Source organism: Ceratotherium simum, chromosome 2 (genome assembly GCF_057802395.1).
Source record: "Ceratotherium simum simum isolate JZ-2026a chromosome 2, ASM5780239v1, whole genome shotgun sequence".
NCBI lineage: Eukaryota > Metazoa > Chordata > Mammalia > Perissodactyla > Rhinocerotidae > Ceratotherium > Ceratotherium simum.
In genome coordinates, this window is record NC_141901.1 from 71969237 (window position 1) to 71991665 (window position 22429).

At 33.0% G+C, this 22429-nt stretch overlaps 2 protein-coding genes across 6 annotated transcripts in view; one reads left to right on the forward strand and one right to left on the reverse strand.

The window, feature by feature from the left end:
* Positions 1 to 18139, forward strand: part of GLMN (glomulin, FKBP associated protein) — a 38380-nt gene extending 20241 nt beyond the window's left edge. For 3 of the 5 annotated variants that reach the window (XM_087447538.1, XM_087447544.1, XM_014780155.2), the window contains 11 exons: positions 155 to 208; positions 1615 to 1645; positions 1751 to 1840; positions 2776 to 2817; positions 2926 to 2999; positions 4254 to 4338; positions 4860 to 4969; positions 5641 to 5704; positions 16746 to 16869; positions 17685 to 17767; positions 17876 to 18139. In XM_087447538.1, coding sequence (XP_087303664.1) covers positions 155 to 208; positions 1615 to 1645; positions 1751 to 1840; positions 2776 to 2817; positions 2926 to 2999; positions 4254 to 4338; positions 4860 to 4969; positions 5641 to 5704; positions 16746 to 16869; positions 17685 to 17767; positions 17876 to 17986 — 868 coding nt within the window. In that variant the 3' untranslated portion in view covers positions 17987 to 18139. The remainder of the gene's footprint in view (positions 1 to 154; positions 209 to 1614; positions 1646 to 1750; positions 1841 to 2775; positions 2818 to 2925; positions 3000 to 4253; positions 4339 to 4859; positions 4970 to 5640; positions 5705 to 16745; positions 16870 to 17684; positions 17768 to 17875) is intronic. The other 2 variants (XM_087447547.1, XM_087447552.1) reach the window with 2 other exon arrangements.
* Positions 18140 to 18733: 594 nt separating this feature from the next.
* Positions 18734 to 22429, reverse strand: part of C2H1orf146 (chromosome 2 C1orf146 homolog) — a 36058-nt gene continuing 32362 nt past the window's right edge. Inside the window, exons 3-6 of the mRNA XM_004420849.3 lie at positions 22131 to 22224; positions 20214 to 20382; positions 19725 to 19803; positions 18734 to 19016 (exon numbers count right to left, since the gene is read on the reverse strand). Of these exons, the coding sequence (XP_004420906.1) occupies positions 18882 to 19016; positions 19725 to 19803; positions 20214 to 20382; positions 22131 to 22224 (477 nt within the window). The 3' untranslated portion in view covers positions 18734 to 18881. The remainder of the gene's footprint in view (positions 19017 to 19724; positions 19804 to 20213; positions 20383 to 22130; positions 22225 to 22429) is intronic.

A 22429-nucleotide genomic window follows, 5' to 3' on the forward strand; every position in this document is an offset into this window, starting at 1 on the left:
TGCTGGCGCACTGGAGGTTACGACTCCCAACATATCTTTTTCGAGGGGGACACAATTCAACCCATAACAGTATTTATGTATGTAAAATTTCTAAAAATGCATGTAGTATATGTGTATGTGTATATATATATATATATTTTTTTTTCTATTTTAGCCCATCGTACCTTTTACAATTTAATATGGGGCATATTGAAGTCTTTTTGCAAAGGTAAGATCATTTAGATGGCATCTCAGAATTAAATAGTAGTGTTAAAATAGTCCTTGTCAAGGTCATAGGAGACTACTGTCTCTTTGCCGGGCCCTAATTAATTAATTGGTTATTATATAAAACAGTGAAGCAAATATTCACAGAGAGACAGAAATGAGTCAGAGGTTTTACAGCAAAATCTCTTTTATTTTAAACCCAAGATAATATTAAAATATTGTCTTTTAAGAGAATTTCCACTCATCTGCTTCTGAGGTTTCTTCCCTTATTTCAAAAGTTGGTAAATTGAAACACCTCTATCCCCCTGCAACCTCCTCCATCTAAGGAGGGGTTATCAGTAAAAGAAAGTCATCCAGGTTTTTGCCTTGTGGACACAATCTGAACTGTATCAAAAGGAAAGAGGTGTCTTGATCCCACCTTTTATAACTTAGATATTTGACAGTGATATCATTCAACAACTTTTCTCATTTGAGGCAATAAGAAGCAAGACTTTCTCTTTTAAAAAAATTACAAAGTAATAGGTATGCATAATTTTTCCAGACAGATACATAAGAATTTTGCAAAACTATATGCTTTCTTTTCCTATAACGTGTTAAAATTATCTCTTGAGATCAGTCAGGACCTTTAGTACTGTCCTTTAGGAACATTAGTGACAGTTTATCAATCCCATCTCTTCCCAGGTGAAGGAAGATTTGTAACATGGCAAATGTCCAAAGCCTCGGCCTAAAAGGCAGGAATTTCCAAGGGTCTCCTGGCACAAGTAGTTATTAACTCTGTAAATTTCCTGTACTATGTATGTCTTGATGATTTTACATTCTTTTTACTTAGTTTCTGTTATATTCATACAATGAGAGTATATATTGGTTTGAATCTTAAGTTCTGTATTCTTAAGATTTCCAAACTAGTCATTGAGCCAAAAACATAACAATTTTAACTCCTTGTATGGTTAGAATAAGAACCTGAGATAATATTTTTTGCCACAGATCTTAAATATTTAGTTAACAATGACTGTAAACTTTAAAAAAATATATTATCACAAATGGAAAGCATTTAATTCTTTTTTTTGTATAAAAAATTTAAAAGATTTTATAATCAACTGGAATACATAGTATTGTATCAGGTATAAGTGATTTCTTAGCACTTGCTGTTGAAGATCTATTGATTTGCTACCAAGGAATGAGCCCTGAGTGGGCTAATTTTGGTCATATTTGCATGTCAGTAACCAAATCAAAAGACAGATCAAAGATGGATTAAGAATTTTGACTGAATTCTTCAGCAGAATTTTTCCTTAATGATGTGTATTTTTCAAGTCTTTAAATTTCAGTTTTTGCTTTATTTTTCCTAAAATGAAGAATAATTCTAAAGCAATTTAGAAAATCATATTGATAAATTTTAATGTTCTCTTCCAGAACAGAAGAGTCTGTTTTCTCCAAAGGATTGGTAAGATTTGTTTTTACCCAGTATAATTTAAATACATAGTCATGACAACAAATATAGCTGTTGACTTGACCATATATGTATCTCTGCGTATATTTTAATCTGTAGGATCTGTTGGAGAATGGATTATTGAGAATAGAAGATAACAGTCTACTTCACCAGTACTTAGAAATCAAGAGTTTTCTTACTGTACCTCAGGTAAGTAAAATATGTATTCTGATCTTGAAAACAGCTCCTTTCCTATTCTGAACTTAAGTAAAGGTCTTTTCAGACTCCTCTCCTACTCTCTTCTCCATATCTTTTGAAAACTCTAGTGCCATGCTGTCCAATAGAACTTTCTGTGATTGTGGAAGTGTTCTCTTATCTGTGCAGTACAGGATGAAAGCCACTAGCCACACTGAACACTTGAAATGTGGCTAGTGTGACTAAGGAACTGAATTTTAAATTTTATTTAAATTAATTTAAACCTAAATAACTGTATGTGGCTAGTGGCTACCATGGTTGACAGCATAGCATCTAATGGAAAAACATAACTTTCTTCTTTAACGATTTGTTTCTGTAGGGACCTTGGAAAATGGAGCTCCTTTACTTTTATCATAACGCAAGTCCTCAGGACTCCATCAAGGCATGCACTGACTCATTACTAGAAAGACATTTGGTTTTTCCCTCCTATGACTTATTTTGCCTAGTACTGTTTGTTAGTTATCATGGCCAAGTAGGTCCTTAGATGTCCATGTAGAAACTTGTTTTTCCACTATTTAAATAGAAAAACATGGCTTTTGTTAGGGTATTAAACCTCATTATTTTTAATGAATGGATTATATTTCTGCATGTTTGGTTTCATTTTTTTGCCACTCTAGACATAATTAAAAATTACCATTCACTTCTAAATTTTACCATTCACTTCTAAATTTACACTCTGTAACACACTACTCAATATCACTTATGTAATGGATTGTACTTTGCTTCTGGAGACATAGTGGAATGAAAAGCTCAGAGAAAAATTTACTTCATTTTTAAATCTCCTACCCTCACTTCTCTGAATTTTTAGTATCCACCATTGATAATATAGCTGTTTGTTTGCAGTCAGTATAATCTATTAACATCTGAATTAAAATTTTTTTTATTTCCAGGGCTTAGTCAAAATAATGACACTTTGCCCCATTGAGACATTGGTATGTAAATGTTTTGGGACTAAATGATAATGAGTTACAGTGAGAAATTTTAATAAATAATTTAATCTTTATTCAGTTTATGTAACAATATTATTTGTTCCATTTTAGAGGAAAAAGAGTTTAGCTATGCTTCAGCTGTATATTAACAAGTTGGATTCACAAGGAAAATATACATTATTTAGGTATGTATCAAGAATGGTTAATTGCAAAGTGTGTGGCTGATTAAAAACCAAATTAATACCATTTATTATTCCAGATTATAGTATTTCAGTGTGTTCTACATGTAATTCAACTCTACTTGGAAGCCATATTATAATAAATTCTCTTATCTGTGATGGGTAGAGAAAGGTTAATCAAATATTATGGATACGTATATGTACATATATATATTACATGAATAATAGTATATATTTCAATTCAATTAATTGAAATACTCTAAAATTAAAATAGACTTAAAAGATTAAACTGAGTTTGATAAACCTCCTGCTAGATTATTTACTTGTCAGTAATCTCCATTCACAGTTGAAATTAATGGCTCTGGAGTTATAACTTTGACAGGCTATTCACTTTAAGTTAATAGTATAGCTTGTTAATAGTGCTCTTTGAGAGAGAAAGGATTCTAGCAACTCGAAGAGTTGAAGATCAGCAAACTTTCTGTAAAGGGCCAAATAGTAAATATAGGCTTTATGGGCCACATAGTCTCTTTTGCAACTGCTCAACTTGTCTTTGTAGTGGGGGTGGGTGTATCCAATAAAACAAAACAGGCAACAGGCTGAATTTGGCCTGCAGACCTTAGTTTGTTGACACCTAGGTAATAACAATGAGTTAAAAACAGATTTGGGCATTGTTAAAGTGCTAAGAAGTCTTCTTTGGGATTGGCCAGTATTAGCACTCTGGAGCCTACTTTTCTTCTTTTCTACTGATAGAGTCAGAGCAGGTTTATGAATTCTCAGTTTGATGCTTAAGTCTTATACCAGCTTTACTGTTCTGATCTACCTGTATCTCTACCAAGAAGTCCCCCTTTTTCCTTAAGCTAGTCATATTGAGTTTCTTTTCTTTTCCATTAAGTTAGTCTAACCAGACTAGTCTATTTACACGGAGTAATTTTGGGAGTTTTTAGGCTACTATAATAGTGCCCATATTTGCCATGTTAAATCATTGCAACTGTATGCATAAAAAGATTCAAATTTGGTTTAATAGAAATTTCTTTTTGGAAAGATCCAGATAAAATAGCATTTGCCAGCTACTGAGAGCAATAACCATAATAGGTAATTGGTTTTTCACCTTTGTAATTGGTTGATCACCTTACTAATTGTCTTCGCTGGTTTTTATATTAAGAAAACACATGGCCCATTTGAATTTGTAAAACTTTCATCATCATTTAATTATAATGCAGTCCAGGATAATTTCAAATGTATTGTAATTTTGCTTTCAAGGTGCTTATTGAATACAAGTAATCACTCAGGTGTGGAGGCCTTTATTATTCAAAATATCAAAAATCAAATTGACATATCATTAAAGGTAAGAGCATAGCTAAGGTGTCAATTATCTATTTTGTAGGATATATTTATTCATTTGTGGAATACATTAATGTGGATTTTTGCCATGTGGACTTGTCTATCTCTAGTATTAGGGTCCTTTTTTCCCCATTTCTACTATTTCTTTTTTAAAAACCTGAATTTGAAGTTTTGTTAACTGTAGATTTACATTGTATTAATTTTTTGAGCAATAATATGACTTCTTTTTGTTTTGCTATGTACTTCTAAAATATTAATGGAAACTGAAGTCTAATTTGTTTGTGAATACTCAGTAATTCCATATAGAAAACAGAGACAGAGAAAGAGTGCACCAGTGTTCTCAAACTGGCAGGGTTTGTTCCAGGTGTCTGGAAATAGTGAATGCAAGAATGGAAATTAAAATTTAAAAGTGTATTTAAAATGTGTTGTAATAGTTTATTTTTGTAGTATCAGGGTACTAGAGAAACACATGAATTTATCAAGCTATTATTTAAAGCCTTTTCCAATTTTTCTTTTGCTTTTTAGAGAACGCATAACAACAAATGGTTTACAGGACCACAGTTGATTTCCCTTCTAGATTTGGTACTCTTTCTCCCAGAGGGTGCTGAAACAGACCTACTGCAAAACTCAGATAGGTGAGGTGACCATTACTAAGGTTCACATAGTAAATTCAGAATAAAATGTGAAACCCTTGCTTAGGGAACCTAAACTAATAAAACATGTTTTCCTGTGAATTTATGATCTGTGGTTAATTCATAAAATTACATAAAGATTTTCATATTTAAGTAATTAGATACTGTGTAAAAACAAAATAAGAAACTCTTCTTTCTAGAAGTATGACCCACAGTATGATTTTGTACCTTTACTCTACAGCATTGGTGACTAAAAACTAAGAATTTCATATATGTAACTTATAAAAGGCTTATGTGTTTGAACTTTATTGTTTTGTTTTCTAGGACATCATTTTTTTTCACATAGAACATGTAATTTTACTTTCAGTATACTAAAATGGTTGTTTAGAAATGGTTCTAAGCATTTATTAAAGGAATCTGAAAAGTCAGGAAGCAAGAGATGATACTCTCAAATATTAAGATAACAAAGCTCCCTTGGGGGAAAAAATAGTAATTTTCACAATTGTATTTTGTGAACTTGGAGACCAAGAGTGATTAAATTCTACTCCAAAATTTAAAGGGAATAGTTTCTAATGGCAAACATAATTGTAAGGTTTTAACTTACTTTTTATTCATTGAAATTGCTGTTGATTATATAAAATTGTAGTAACAAATTATATATTTTTAATTAACAGGATAATGGCTTCATTAAATTTATTGAGGTATTTGGTTATCAAAGATAATGAAAATGACAACCAAGTAAGTGAATTTTTTGAAAAAGAAACTGTGAGTATATTCAAAATGCATAAGGAGTGTTTCAGGTTTTCTTATCAATACCTACTTAAGCCAATATTTAATATCTTACCCAGCTACAAAGGCTGGGAGAAGTGCCAACAATTATTCTGAAACCTGAAGTTAATTCCTAGGAGTCCTTACCACCTTACGTCCAGCTTCCCTGTCCCTTTCCTTTTCCTGTTGTACCTCTGTCTCTTGCTGTAAGCATTGCTTAGCCCCGTTAGGTAGATAAGTTGCAGTTCCTAAGTTAACTAACCTTTTGGAGTTCAACATGTATTTGGGTGTCTTTTTAATCACCTCCTCCTATAGTTCATGATTTAAATCTGGGCTATATAAAATAAAATCATCTGATAATTTGATATCCCCTCATCAGATGTGACAAATTGAAGCATATTCAGCACTGAAATCTGCATCTGTTAACAGTACCTTTTGGGTAATGTGTAGGAAGCTGGATTTTTTTTTTATAGTGCATCATTACAGGTATTCAATAAATAGAAAACTATTTGAGGAAGATGTGTCATACAGTAAAATTATATTTGCTTTTTATCTTCTCCCTTTCTACTTACTCTATTCTAGTAGTTGCTTTCCCTATGTCTGTCATCTTTATTAACTGTAACTACCTGAATCACGTGTTGTTAATCTGGTTTTCTTTTTCCAGAAAGTAATAAAAGAAATGAAAGTAATTGCTTTTTATATACGGATGCCAAAGAGCTGTTTTTTAAAAATTTAAAGCATAATTTGGAATGAAAGGTTTATGGGAAAAGTAGCAGTTTCCTTCCCTCCTTGACCTCCTATTCATCCCTCTTCAGCCAGAAATAGTTATTTGCTATCATTGACTAGTGCTTACTCTGTACCAGGGTGGTTTATTTTTTTCTAACATTTTATTGTGAAATTTTTCAAACACATAGCCAAGTTGAAAGAATTTTATGGTGATCACTGATTTACCCATCACTAAGATTCTACCATTAACATTTTACTCTACTTTTATCATATGTCCATTTCTCCACCCTCTATCCATCCATCAATGTCTTATTTTTTGATGCATTTCAAGGTAAACTGCAAACATCAGCCATACTTTCCCCTAAATATTTCAGCATGTATTTCATTTAAGTAGAGTTAACTATTTGTCTAGTTTTCCTTTGAGTTAAAATTTATAAAGTGAAATGCACAAATTTTAAGTATACATTCACTGAGTTTTTAACAAATGCATAGGTCTGTGTTATCCAAGTCCTTATCAAATATAGAACATTATTGTCATCCCAAGAAGTTCCTTGTTTCCCTTCCAGTTAATTCTGACCTTATCACTCCACACCCATCCCCCTCCCTCTGCCAGTGGCAACCACTATTCTGCCCAGGTGCTGTATATATGATTTATTCTTCACAATGCTATAAGTACTCTTTATTTTTTACTTTTCATAGATAATGTAGGCACAGGAAGGATCTTTAACTTGCACAAGGGCACACACCTAGTAAATGGTAGCTAAAGCTATGACCCCAGGTAGTGGCCAAAACCTTTGAATCACAAACTAAATCCTGACTCCTAAAGGAGCTTGTGATAAAAATAGAAGAGATAATAAGTAAAATTCAGCAGCAGTGGAGGCCCTGAGGTGTCCTTAGGATAAGACATCAATTTTTACTATTTCTGTAATCAGGAAAGGCCATACCTAGAGATGATCTGATTTGCCTGACAGGAAGAAAAAGAATGTTCTTGATTAAGAGTGATAGATTTGTTAGATATGGAGTGCTTTGTGCTTCAGGGGCAGCAGACGGGCCTTTGCCTAGAGAGAGAAGACCGAGTAGTTTAGCATTGTGCGATGTCTGCTATGATATCCACAGACAATGCCTCACTTTTATTTCGCTTGAACATTATGTGGTGAAGAAAAGGATATAACTAGCTTATAAGATTGGTTTCTTATTTAATGGTTTTTTAAAAACTTTCTTAGGGATCAAATATATTCCAAAGTATTGCCATGCAAGTTACCATAAGAATTACCATACCAAGGAAATTAGCAAAAAACCCATTTCAAGATGGCAACCTGACATCCCTGAGTCAGCTTAAGAGCCTCTTCATCATGGAAGCATTTCTCCCAAGTGCAATCACAATAGGTTATGTGTATAAATGAGAGGCAAATCTGTCTGCTGTGGTTAATAAAATGACAGCTTCTGAGTTTTTAGAAATTTTGATTAAAGGAGAAACAAAATGATGCTCTAGTGATGCTGAAATGTGGGTAGTTTTATTCAAAAGGACTCCTACTGGTACCTATTTTTGACCAGTTAAGTGTGCTGAGAGGGTAACTAGTTAGATGAAAAGCTGAAAAACAATCGGAAAGTTGTATAGGAAAATTAAGAACAGAATCATTCCAATACAAAACCAAGTGATTCATTATTGAATAATAATCCATTTATTTTCCTGCTATTTTGGGTTACTGTCAGCTGACTTATTCTTTTCATTAAGTCATTCCCTTCCTCACCCTACTATTGCATGCCTCTTTGTCTCTCTGCATAAGTTATAGGCACCTTCTCCCACACTTAAGTTTCACATAACTTTTCTTGAACCTTGAACCTCCATCTCTACTGGTAAAACCAACTTAGTTTTTATACCTAGTGTTATCTTATTTGTTAGGTATCTTTAAATAAGTGTTAGTTGTTTTGAATTACAATAATTTATCTAATACACAGATCATAATAAATTTATCCTTCACCTTCTGTCCTGTCTACTCATATCCTTTCCCATTCACCTGCTTACCCATTCTTTTTCCTAAATAATTTGTGATTGTAATATGCAGAATGAAAGCAAGGTCATGGGAAACAATGTCAGATTGTAAAGGCCACATAAAGTATCAGGAATTTAAAAAATCGAATTATGTAATGTATGCATATGTGCTTTTCATTTAGGAAAGAACTATAAATATCTGGCATATATACATGTACATATAATTCTGTATAATCCATATTTTGGGTTCCCATTTAAGTTGTTTCTTTCTCTAACATTAAAACATATCCCTTGTGTGTTATTTGCAGAGCCAAAAGACTTCAGGTGATATACGTTCCTTAATATTATAAGCAATAAATTTCCATAATAATACTTCATAAATAAGAAGTCATATACAAATTAGAAGAAAGGGGAAAACTGGGTCTTATTCATTTCCTTATCATGTTTGACTATAGCCTTTGCAAGGTCCCTGTCTGTTCTGGCAGTAAATTTCCTTGTGACGTAGAACAGCCTAGTCTTCCTTTTGTGAGATAGGCTGCAGTGAATTTTGAAATGTATAATTAAGCTTTAGAACTGAAAAGATTTCAGAACTACTCCATCAGTGAGTCTGCTTGGGTATAAAATTAAAAGCAAGCGTATGTGAACATTTCAAATTTTTATCCTTATAACTATTTTTTAAAATCTTAAGTTACTTTTTCTAGACATTGAAGATGAAGGAAATCCTAAGATGATTTCCTTTGTAGTGTTTTTTTTTAAAGATCTAGTAGCTTTAATGTAAGAAAGAATATATTCTTACTTTCACAGCTTCTTCACTCCTACATGCTTCTAAAAATATTACTGTTCATCATATGAAAGATTTGTGGAATTATGCTGAACAGAATGTGCAACAAATTTTCTTTAGTCTAATTTTGGCACATGTTTTTATTACCTTATTATAAATGTTATGATTATGGGCTATGTATTAAAATAAATTATTGCCATTAAAAATAACTAAGGTCTTAATAAAGACCTCCTATTTTTGCACTGTCCAATATGGTAGACAGCAGCCACATGTGACTATTTAAATTTTAAATTAATTTTTAAAAATTTTAAATTAGAAATTCAGTTTCCCATTGGCATTGGACACGGCCATTCTAGATCATTGTTTCTCAACATATGATCCTAATCAAAATCACCTGGGTATTTACATATATATAAATGCAAATTCCTGGGTTCAGCCCCACATCTACTAAATCAAAGCCTCTGAGTAAAGCACAGAAATCTATATTTTTAACTAGCACAGTGAAGTTTGAGAAACTCTATATATTAAAATTATGAATAAATCTATTTTGAGATATATATGATAAAAGATATTAACTATTTAGAACTGAACGATAATAAAATGCTATATATTAAAACTTATGGGATGCAGCTAAAGTGATACTTAACAGAAAAATTTCCAGCTTTAAGTGCTTATATTAGAAAATACAAAATTATTAATGAATTTCCAGCAAGATTGATTTTAAAAATGCATAAAGACACAATATGTTAATTAAAAAGGAAGTATAAGTATAAATACAGCACAGATTGCAAAATAGTAAGAAAATTACATGAAAACATACCAATAAATTTGAAAGCTTCAATGACATGGAATTTCTTAGAAAATATATCTTAATAAAACTACCACAGTCTACTCAGAGAAATCACAAGGCCAGATAATTTTAAGAAACAGATAACTCAAATTTTATATAAAATGTTCCAAAGACTAGAAAAAGAATAGTTGTGACTAATGTTATGAGTCTATTTATTTAGTAAGATATGACCTTAATACCAAAACAGACAAGGATAGTATGCTGAAGAAAAGTTATAGGCTAATCTCACTTATGAATATAGATACTAATATTACCAAGCCAAATCTAGCAAAAAATATTTTTTTAAGTCATAGGATTAAGTTGGGTTCATTCCAGTAATGCAAAGTTAATGTAATGCATAGATTAAAATAGAGGAAATACTTGATCGTCTCAATAGCTACAGAAAAAAAGCACTTGATACATTCAACACCATAATCATGATAAAAATTCTTAGTTGACTATAAAATATAATTTATTATTTACACTTGCAACAAAAATATGAGATACTTAGGAAAACGTACAAATACGTGTAAAACTTTATGGAGAACATTATAACACTGTAGAAATATAAAAAAGACATAAGTAGAGAATTGAATGACGTGGATGCAAAGACTCGCTATCTTTAAGTTGTCAGTTCTTCTCAAATTAATCTAAAAATTCAGTGTAATTAAAATCAAAACACCAATTAGGTTTTTTAAAATGGAATTTGATGGGTTGATTAGAAGTTTCATCTGGAACAGTTAAGGGCCAAGAATAGCCATGACAATTTTGAGGAACCAGGTACATGGAGGAGAACTTGCCTCGCCAGATATCATAATTTATTATAAAGCCCCAGTAATTTAGTGTAGTATTGCCATAGGGATGGATAGATTGACCAGTAGAATACAATAGAGAGACTAAAAATATATTTGCAAAACAATATGTATTGTATTGTTTGAACTTAACCTTAAACCCTCTAAAGATTAGCTATATTTACTGAATTGGAAACACACTGTGGATCATTAAAACTTAAAGTGGAAATTTTTTACAGGAAGGACAAGTGACAGCAGAACTGTAGCAGTTATCTTTTTAAATTGTCAGAAGCACTATCAAAGTTGTTTGAAATCAGTGTATTTTATTTTAGAAAGCTTTAGTATCGAAGGAAATCCCTCTAGATCTTATAGATACATTGTAAAAGTGGTGAAATTTTTTAATTTTAAAAGCTCACTGAGTAGCCAAACTCTTGATGAAAAAAGCCAAACATTTTTTCCAGTGATCAGAGCTAAGCATGACCATTTCACTATATCATATCAAAGTTCAGTTATCGTTCCTATGGAAAGTTCTAGGTAGGGCATGTGAACTCAGGAATAATATTCATGTTTTTCTAGTTGAAAAGCAATCTCATTTGACAAATATTTTCAAAGATAGTATTTGAGTAGCAAAATTGACATATGTGGTCTGATTTTCTGGCATACCTAAGAAATGAAATTTGAAACTATAGGGGAAACATATATTTCAATATGTTAAACTTATCTGTGGGTTGCAAAAGACATTATGGAAGGAGGCTTAAATGTAATTGCTTTAACTAATACATATTCCTGACATTATTGAATAGAATATTAATGAATACAGTCTGAATATAATAAAATCAGATATGTTGTTACATCTCATTCTCTGTTGTGAACTTTTAATTATTATCTTCTAAAGGAGAAATGTAAAGCATTTAAGAAAAATGTTTGATAAAGGATATATTTGCTTTTTAAAATCCTGAATCAGTAACTTGGTTAAACTTGTTGGCTGAAGAGAATTAATTAATGAAGCTTAGTTCTTCATTTACACCGAAGAATGAATATAAGACATTAAGTTTATCATCATTTTGGGAATAAAATTTCAAAGAATTTCTATTACTAAGTAAAAGTGAAAGGGTGAAAGAAAAAATTTTCAACTTAGACCAACTTTTTTTAAAGGAAACTTTTCCCTGTATTCTAGATGTAAGTTCTCTATTAGGTATGGTTTTTGTAAATATTTTCTTCCAGTCTGTGGCTTGTATTTTCATTATCTTAATAGTGTTTTTCAAAGAGAAATTTTTAATTTTGATGAAGTCCAACTTACCATTTTTATTCTTTTATGTGATTTATGCTTTTTGGGTTCTAAGAAATCTTTGCTTAACCCAAGGTCACAAAGATCTTCTAGGTTTTCTTACAGAAGTTTTTATAGTTTTAGATTTTATATTTAGGTCTAGGATCAATTTCAAGTAAATTTTTTATATGATGTGAGGTATGGGCTAAGGTTTTTCTGTTTTGTTTTGACTCCAGCACTATTTGTTGAAAAGGCTATCCTTAACTTGTTGAATTGTCTTGGCATCTTTCTCAGAAGTCAGTTGACCATATAAGTATGTCTCTTTTTGGACTCCATTCTGTTCCATTGACCTATGTCTGTTCTTTTACTAGTACCACACTGTCTTGATTACCATACCTTTATATAGTAAATCTTAAACTATAGTGAGTCCACCAGCTTTGTTCTTTTTCAAAATCTTTTGACTATTCTAGGTCCTTTGCTTTTCCATTTAAATTTTAGAATCACTTTGTCAATTTCTACCTGTAGAGGAAAAACATTCCTGTGTTTCTTCTCTACTCTCAATACTTCACTTCAGTTTTGACACTTCTGGTCACCAGATGTGTAGAGGTTTTTCCCACATTGAGCAGTTCTTTGACACCAGTTGGGTGTCCTACAATTCAATTCAGTTTTGACAGTGCCTACCTAGAGTTAGCGTCAAATTCCACAGGTTAAGGGCTCAGTCCCACAACACTGCCTACCCACCCATCCACCTTCAGATGCCAATCACAAGTCCAAATAATGACCTGTGCTTCTGACTGGCTATAAATTGGAGGTTCCCCTGACCCCCTCCTCAGGTTCGATTAATTTGCTAGAGCTGCTCACAGAACTCAAGACATTTTACTTACTAGATTCCTGGTTTATTATAAAAGGTATAACATAGGAACAGCCAGATGGAAGAGATGCATAGGGCAAGGTGAGAGAGAAGGGGCGTGGAGCTTCTATGTCCGCTCTGAAGCCACTTTCCCAGCACCTCCACATGTCCACCAACCCAGAAGCTCTCTGAACCCCGTCCTCTTGGGTTTTTATGAAGGCTTCATTACATCAGCATGATTGATTAACACTGGCCATTGGTGATTGAGCTAAATCACCTCCTGGGAGTTTGGGGTGGAAGGAACTGAAAGTTCCAACCCTCTAATCATGGTTGGTTCCCCTGGCATCCTTAGGGGCTTTCCAAAAGTCATTCATGGTTGAAAGGGGCTTGATATGAATAACCCCTATATAACTTTACTGCTCTTATCACAGGAAAATTGACAGGTTTTTAGGAGCTCTTTGCCAGGAATAGAATGAAGACCAAATATATATTTCTTATAAATCACAATATCACACTACCACAAAGAGCTACATTTATGATTCCATTTTTATGACATTTTAGAAAAAGCAAAACATATAAACAAAAATCAGATCAGTGGTTGCCTAGGGATGGAGGAAGAAAATTGACTACAGAGGGGCACAGGAGAAATTCTGGGGTCAGAGAAATATCTTTATAATGGTGATGGTTACAACTATATATCTTTGTCAGAACTCATAGGACTGTACAGCTAAATGTGTTTATTTTACTGTAAGTAAATGATACCTTGATAAACCTGACATTAGAAAATAATAAATAAAAAGGAAAGGACCAGGCTCAATATTGCACTAGACTGGAATGGCCCTATGAACAGGCAAGCACATCATCTTTCTTAATGTTTATATTTGAACTATTTTGGGGTTTTTCTATATTTAAATATTAATAAAATTATATCTGATATTATATATAGAAAGGGCATTTTGTGAAACTGTTGTTTCAACTATATAAATAAATGTGTGTTGAGTTGTGATGTAAATTTTATTTCTTACTATGGGGCCATGGTAAAAATATTTTGAAAGATGATACCCTAGAAAAACTTTTATCCCATGTGAAGAGGAAAACATATACAGCAATTTCAGTGCAGCATTGTTTAAAATACTAAAAAATTTGTAACAAAATTTGTAACAAGTTGTATAGTATAATAGGATGCCTAGATACCAATTAAAATGAAAGGATCAGAGCTACAACAACATAAATAACTCAAAAATTTAAGATTGACCAAACGTAAGCTAAAGCAAGGTATGTAAGCTAAAGCAAGGTACGTACAGCATGATACAATTTATATAAGTTTTTTAACATGCAAAATTGTGATACATTGTATACATACATTAGGAATGCTAAAACTTCAAATTTTAGATAATTTTACATAGTTTAGTTGACTTCCTCTTGAATAAAGGGGGCTTCACCCATATCTAATACTTATTTATTTTTAAGTAAATGTGGTAAAATGCTTACATTTGAGAAAGCTAGGTGTGAGTAAAAGGGTGTTTTCTCTATACTTTTCTTTATGTTTTACAGGGTCATCAGTAACCTCTATAGCCTTGAAAGTCATCAGTGATATTGGGCAGTAGCAGTGGGTTCTACTTATAAAGCTTGGAGAGGTAAAGGGAAAGAAGAAGGTTAAAAAAAGGGATAGAGAAAGGTAAAGAGAAGGCTGGAGAGAAAGGGATGAACCTAGGAGAAATGAGAGCAGAGGGTGCATGTGGTAGAGTAACATACTCAATGCCCTGTGTGACTACACTGGCTGAAGAAGCTCCTGCTGCACTACTGCATAACCCACTTTTTCCATAAGAGGACAAGGAAACTTTCTATTTTAATGGAAGTTTAAAAACATATTTTAAAATGTTTTTTAAAAAGTATACAACTAAAGCAGGGTCGTTGTTTAAAAATCAGGATAAATAAGCAAAAACAAAAGTAATAATCAGGGCCAGCCCCGTGGCTTGGTGGTTAAGTGAGCGCGCTCCACTGCTGGCGACCCGGGTTCGGATCCCGGGCTCGCATCGACGCGCTGCTTCTCCGGCCATGCTGAGGCCGCGTCCCACATACAGCAACTAGAAGGATGTGCAGCTATGACACACAACTATCTACTGGGGCTTTGGGGGGAAAAAATAAATAAATAAAATCTTTAAAAAAAAAAAAAAAAATCAAAATCCCACCATCCATCATTGATATTACAGTGCATTCCCTTGTAGACTTTATGCCAGCACATCTGTACATACTTTTTTCCTTTTTTAAAAATGAGATCATACTATCAGAATGATAGTTTGTAACTTTTTTTTCCATCACCAATATGTACTGAAGAACAATATTTTAATGGCTGTGTAGTTTTCCATTGTGAGGATATACCACAATTTACTTAGCAATCTCCTGTTGTGAAATGTTTTCATTACTTCCAATTTTTCACTTTTTAAATATTTTTATAAACATGTCTGCAGTGAAATCATTACAACATACATCATCTTCAATTATTTTCCTAGGATAAGATCATAGATGCTGAGTGAAAGGTATGCATATTTTTGAGGGTTTGGATTCTTGATAGTTCTTCCCAAGAACTCCACTTTTCCTAACATTATAGGAATAGTGAGAAAGGACAAATTTAAATTAAAAGGATATGTATAGGGCCGGCCCGGTGGCACAAGTGGTTAAGTGCACGCACTCCGCTGCGGCGCCCCGAGATTCACCGGTTCGGATCCCGGGCGCGCACAGACGCACTGCTTGGCAAGCCGTGCTGTGGCGGCACCCCATATAAAGTGGAGGAAGATGGGCACGGATGTTAGCCCAGGGCCAGTCTTCCTCAGCAAAAAGAGGAGGGTGGGCAGATGTTAGCTCAGGACTGATCTCCTCACAAAAACAAAAACAAAAAAAGGATATGTATAACAGTCAGTGAAGTTATCAATTATTCAACATAGCTATGTGTGGATTTTCTTTGGAGGGCTATACGTAAAATGTCTTACTACTTGGGTCAAAATAGGTTCATTACAAAATAGGTTTTCAAGTGGTCCAGTTCTAGTTAAAGATAATTGGGTTCCTAAGTTTCCCTTTTTTACCTAAGACATTTTGCTTTGTAAAGAATACCTGGAAACTTAATAATACGAATAAATTTCTTTTTTTAAATAAAATTAAGACTTCCTTTCTTTAGTACTATAGGAGAAAATGCTCTTGAAATAAAAACTTCTAATATGGATGACAAAATAACCCTAAGCTCTTCTAGGCAGGTAAAATCTCCATCTACACCGATCTCCAAGAAAGCCCATATCAGCTTTGTGTTAGTTTCCATCAATAGGGAAGGAAAAGAATCCTCTAGAACTAAATATGTGACAGGGACATCAATTGAAAGATGAAGAGTTGAAGGGATGTGTAAGGTAGAGTCATTGTGGGGATGGTTTATAAGGAAAGAGAAATGTCTCAGACCATGTGGATTATCCTCAAATAATTTTCTTACAATAATTTCTTATAAATTACAGATCTCAAAACTAGGAGCTGTCCAAATGGTGCAATAATGAGTGTACTGACCAAACGACATTTTTGTTTTGATTGGTATTCACATAAAATAACTAGATGTGTAATGAATGTATTATTAAACATGTGTAATGAATGTATTATTAAACAGTAAACTCTACCTTGAAAGGCAAGAATCATGTATTACTTGTTTCTCCAACTCTCAACTCGTTAATAATAGTAGGCAATCAATAAATGTTGAACCAAATAACTAATTCTTTCATTAATTCTTCTGAACAGACTGGATTGTGGACAGAACTTGGAAAGATTGAGAATAATTTCTTAAAGCCACTCCATACAGGACTTAATATGTCAAAAGCACATTATGAAGCAGAAATTAAAAATAGCCAGGAAAATAGCCAAGGTTAGTAATGTGCAGTTACATTTTTGGTTAGGTCTGAAAACTAGTCAAATTTTAGAACTGTCATTTATATTCAAAATAAAGAACTTTCGTTTAATCTGTACTTGGCTAATTTATAGCAAACAAGGAACCATGACAGCTGAGTCATTTTACTTATAATTAAAATGATCCTTAGCAGATCTGTAAGCCAATTAACAGTGAAATTGGGTTAACAAAGATTTAAACCAAACTGAAGCATATTCTGGTTTAATACGTCAAGTTCTGAATCTAACTGTATTACAAGTATTTCTGTTTGGATGTCTTTGTACTTCCTTTGGTATTTTGGGTCTACCCCCCACACCCTCAGGTAAATCTATACAAACTACAAAAAAGAATCTTAAATCCAGAATTAGTTTTTAAAGTCAGCAATTCTATGATAATAACCTTGTGATCTTTTCCATATAGCTATGGTGGTATTTCTATAGGCAATACTAGAAATTTTGTCTCTTTTAGTGTAACAGGTATAATTCTGATTATATACTGAAGAAAAAAGTTTATAAATTTTCATTCATCCTGTACATGCCAAAATAATGCTATTCACCTAAAGAAACATTAATTCACTTGTTGCAGAATTGCAGTATTTTTATTTGCTTATAGCTTGATTTAAGCATACCCTGAGTTATTAAACAATAAGCTATTAAACAATAATTGACACAAATAACTGACACATTTTTTTAAGTTAGTGAATGATAAAAGTAGCTTATAAATTTATTATTAAAATCTAAGAGTTGTTTTAATGGTTAAGTGTGACACATGATTTTTTTTTTCTTCTCTAACAGAAGTCCAGAATTCTAAAGATCTCTGTTCTGTAACTGTAGGTGGAGAAGAGATCCCTAATATGCCTCCTGAAATGCAGCTTAAGGTAGATCTGAAATTTTCCTAAGCTACATCCGGCTGAAGTCTTTTCTTTTTTTGCTTTGTTTTGTTTTAAAGGTAGCCTTAATAACACTAATTTTTCTTGGCATTGCAGGTTCTACATTCAGCTCTTTTCACATTTGATTTGATTGAAAGTGTTCTGGCTCGAGTAGAAGAACTCATTGAAATGAAAACAAAGTCTACCTCTGAAGAAAATATGGGATAAATTGAAAGCTCCATCTCCTAAATAAAAAAACTAATAAAATACCGTATTTTCCATTATGATTTATTTAATACCTTTATAAAAATTTTTCTGTACAACACTCCCTGATAGAAAAATAAATGTAGCTTTTCTCATTTATCAGTTTCTGTAATGACACATTATGGATCAGCAGTATTCTTTGGTTTTATAAAGATATCTACATGGTAAATAATCCCATATATGTATTCTAAATACTACTGTTGAAAATCCAATACAAATTAATAATTTTTTATTTTAATTTCATAAAATATAGTTGAATTGCCTTCATTCGTACAATTGTAGCGAGTTTATAAAAATACTGATATATTTTATGTTCCAGTTAGATGCTGTGTTACATTTTAGAATTCCTAGTGTCAAACTGGATATCACACCCCTAAGAGTGTAGAGAGGTTCTGAGTTAAGGCCAGTTGACTGCTTCTCTTCTCTCTTTCCCTGCCTCAGGAGGAGTATTAGAGGGCACAGTCCCATCACCACCTCCCTAGCAGCAGTTACAGTGTGAAAGCATCTGTGAAGATTAATTTTAGAAATACTGACTGCCCTTGTGGAAAAGCTAAAAAGTATGTATGACTTTCCTTTAGTCTAAGGGGCTATTTAGAAAATGCTGTATTTTTATTTTCTAGTAAATATTTGCCCGTCCAACTTAATTTGTATCATTAAGAAACAATCTGAGTTTTATAATATATGTATGTACCAATTTTTTTAAACGTTATTAATTACTCAACAAAATAAAATCACTTAATTGTATACCTTTTATTATTTTAATTTAAAAATCTTTAAAGTAAATATATGTATTTGAACATTATAATTTAACTGGTCTAATTATTTCCGTATTCTTCCAAAAGAACTTATAATTGATACTCTAATTTGGGTTAAATGAATCACTACTCAGTTTTATCTTTTGAAGTGTTTTCCAAACAGGACTTTGCTCAATGATGTAAGCTTTAGTTGTTATCATTCTGTAGCCGATGCTATCTATGTATGGTTTGGAGTTGATCTGGAAGGAGATATAAACATGCAACATTTATTTACAGAAATAGGTATTTTTACAAGGTCACATCAAAAAATACCTAACTTTGATTTATTCAACAAGTTTCTATCACCTTCGATGTGCAGAATACTCTGTATGCATGTGCGTTATTAGAGTAATAGAGAGAAAAATACCTGATCTCTGTCTTCAAGGAATTTCAAACATGCAAGCCAAAACATAGAATACTATAAGAACTGCTTTCATGGAGGTCTGTTCCAAATAAGAGTAAGGAACACCTAACTCTGCTTAGGGGAGTTGGGGACACACTTCACAGGGAGGACAAGCATGAAAAGAAAGTGGACAACTGGTGAAGAGCATTCTATAAAATAGTATGTTTGCTCTCCGACAGTTCATGACTCCCAATATTTTTACTTTAGAATTTGAAGGAAGATTTAAGTAACCAATAGGGGCAACACAATGTAGATATGGCCAAATGTTCTTTTGGCCCAAAATGAGTCTTTGTGGTAGTGGCTACTGGAAGTAGGTTGAGAAGACTTGAGAGGCTGAGTTCAGGTTTGGGAAACAGTTGCATGCTGAAATAGCAACTTCTCTGAGGGGAAGAGAAGCAGAGTATTTGTCAACCCTGTTCAAGGAGGTGTGCATTTTGAAGGTTCAAGAACCTTGAAGTGTATGAGTGTGAGTGTATGTACATGTCATTTTCCTCCAGTGACTCACCTTAGCTATAGTGCACATAAGATTAACAGCATTTACTGTGTTGTGTACTGGAAGTATCCGTAAGTTACTACCCAGGAATCTGAAAAACAATTCCTAAGTTAAATAGATCATATAACTTACTGATATCTGTTATCTTAAGTAAGTGGAAAGAAGAGACAAACCTTTTATTGTTTGTCATTTGTTTATTCATTCATGCCCTACCTTATTCCACAGAAGATCTGCTATGGCTTTATAGCCAGAACTTAATTGACTAAAAAGTGTTCACTTTTGGTTTATCTTGCAGGAGAATCCCATAATCAGCATGAACTCTGAAACTTGTCACCCTGATTCATAGAATAGCCATTTGGCCTGCATTTTATTAAATATGATAGGTTAACATTATAAAGTTTATCTTGGCAAAACATAACTCATCTGCCTAAAAGAATTCAGAACTGAAGTAAACCCAATATAATTTAAGAAAAATAAGTCTATAGTGCAACTTTTCCATACCTCTGCTGAATCCTGAACATCAGTTTCCATTCCTCAGGCCCATGGAGGGCAGCAGACAGAACCAAAAAACTATTTTGGTGAATGTTAATAAACTTCTCAATTTTGGCTAGAAATATTTCTTCAGCTGACTTAAAGCATTCTTTAGCATCCATCAATAAAAATGCAACTCCTAGGAGAGGTGAATGTAATATAAAATGTCACTTCGTCATATTTATCAAATTTTTTAATAAACTCAGTAAAATTAACAAAAATAGCTATAACACAGCTATAAGTGTCCAGGCCCTAAATCCACAAGGAGTAGAAATTACTATAACAAAATTATTACACAACAAAATAATTTAGGTAGTTGTTTGAAGTGCTCTGTATAAAAAGATGACTTATTCTAAATATTCAAGAGAAAAAACTCTTTTGGTCAATAACCATTTTTTTTAGACTAGGGCACTGTCCACATCGAATGTAATGCCTAATTTTAGTTAAAAGTTAATTTTCCATGTTATAATGATTTTTAAAAGCTGGAAATCAACTAAAGAAAGGTAGTCTTAAGCAAGCCTTCAGTTACTTATTGGAGAAACTTCTGTACCAGAACATAAACTATTATATAAATCAATACACTCAGAAAGCAGATATCTAGGATCTCTGAAACAGTATCAGGCATATAAGAATGGTCCAGAAGGGAAACTTGATCTAATTAGCTCTTTAAAAGATGAGGGGAAGACATAATCTGAGGAAAATGACTATGTGATTATATGCTAATTGAGTTAACTTGGGCAATTTATATAACCTCTTGGAACCTAAATTTCCTCATCTCTAAGACTGGAATAATAGTTCTTTGATAGGTTTGCTGAAAAGATTAAATAAGATAATGTATATGAAGTGGCCAAGGGACATAAGTAGGTATTCACCAAAAATATTTTACTTCTTCCTAGAGGGCGCTCTATTCAACCAGGAAGGATGAGTTTGAGGGTGGACCACTTTCAGCCTGGAGGTCTATTTCTAGGAGCTCTTGAAAACGCCTGTCTTAACAAAACCTCTGCTAGAGTACGGGTCTATTTGCAACCCTCCTGGTAAAATCCTTCACCTCCACCTCTTTTATCACTTTTATCATTTCCCAAGTAAGTGGAGCTATCCCCTTCCCGTGTCCCCAGCCTTCTCATATCATAATCTAATTCCTTCTTGTACTTTGCCCATGACTCACAGTTGTACAGTTTTATGATTTTAGGAACATTTGTTTGTCTCCATTTGGTTCTTTTAGTTAGTTATTTGTTTATATTATATTCAGCAAATGCTCGGGCCGGCCCCATGGCTTAGCGGTTAAGTGAGCACACTCCACTGCTGGCGGCCCGGGTTCGGATCCCGGGCGCACACCGACGCACTGCTTCTCCGGCCATGCTGAGGCCGAGTCCCACATACAGCAACTAGAAGGACGTGCAGCTATGACATATAACTATCTACTGGGGCTTTGGGGAAAAAAAAATAAATAAATAAAATTATATATTCGGCAAATGCCTGTACAAAATCATATAGGAAAAACATTCTCCTACGTTGTTTTTCTATATGGATTTTGACCAGTGTTGTGATGTTGTGCTCTTAGTTAATACAGGTAATACTTTAATCTAAGTATTAATTCTTGGGGAGGTGGCTTTGTTCTATTTTCATCTTAGTTCCAAAGCAAGTAATTTTTGCCATCCTCTACCAGACTTCACTGGTTCAGCTTTCGTTCAATGATTGTAATCTAAAAAGGAATGTATTTTGTAATTAGCCATATGCACTGCTTTTGCAGCAGTAACAAAGTTTTATATATTTACCTCTCCCAAAAGAAAACACCTTAAGCTTATTACTTGGTTACTGAACTACCAAATTATTAGAATTTATACTCATTTTATAAGAAACTTAAAGCAGTTAGCAAATATACTGTACCAGAAAGAGAAAATATAATTGATCCATTTTCCACTGAATCTGAATACCGAACCTTGTGGCTTCGATTTTCTAGGGCAGTTGCAACTTCATAAATCTAAAAAATTTTCAGAAATACAAACTTAAGACATGCTTAGAATAGTTTATTAAAGCTAATGAAAAAATTAAAATAAGTTTAATAACTTCTTTTATAACTATACCACTTAAAGGTTTCATCATCAAAAGAGACACTAAATGTACACTCTATGGAGGAAAAAAACTTAAAAAAAAAGAGCAAAAATATTTACTTTTTTGGGGCCAGC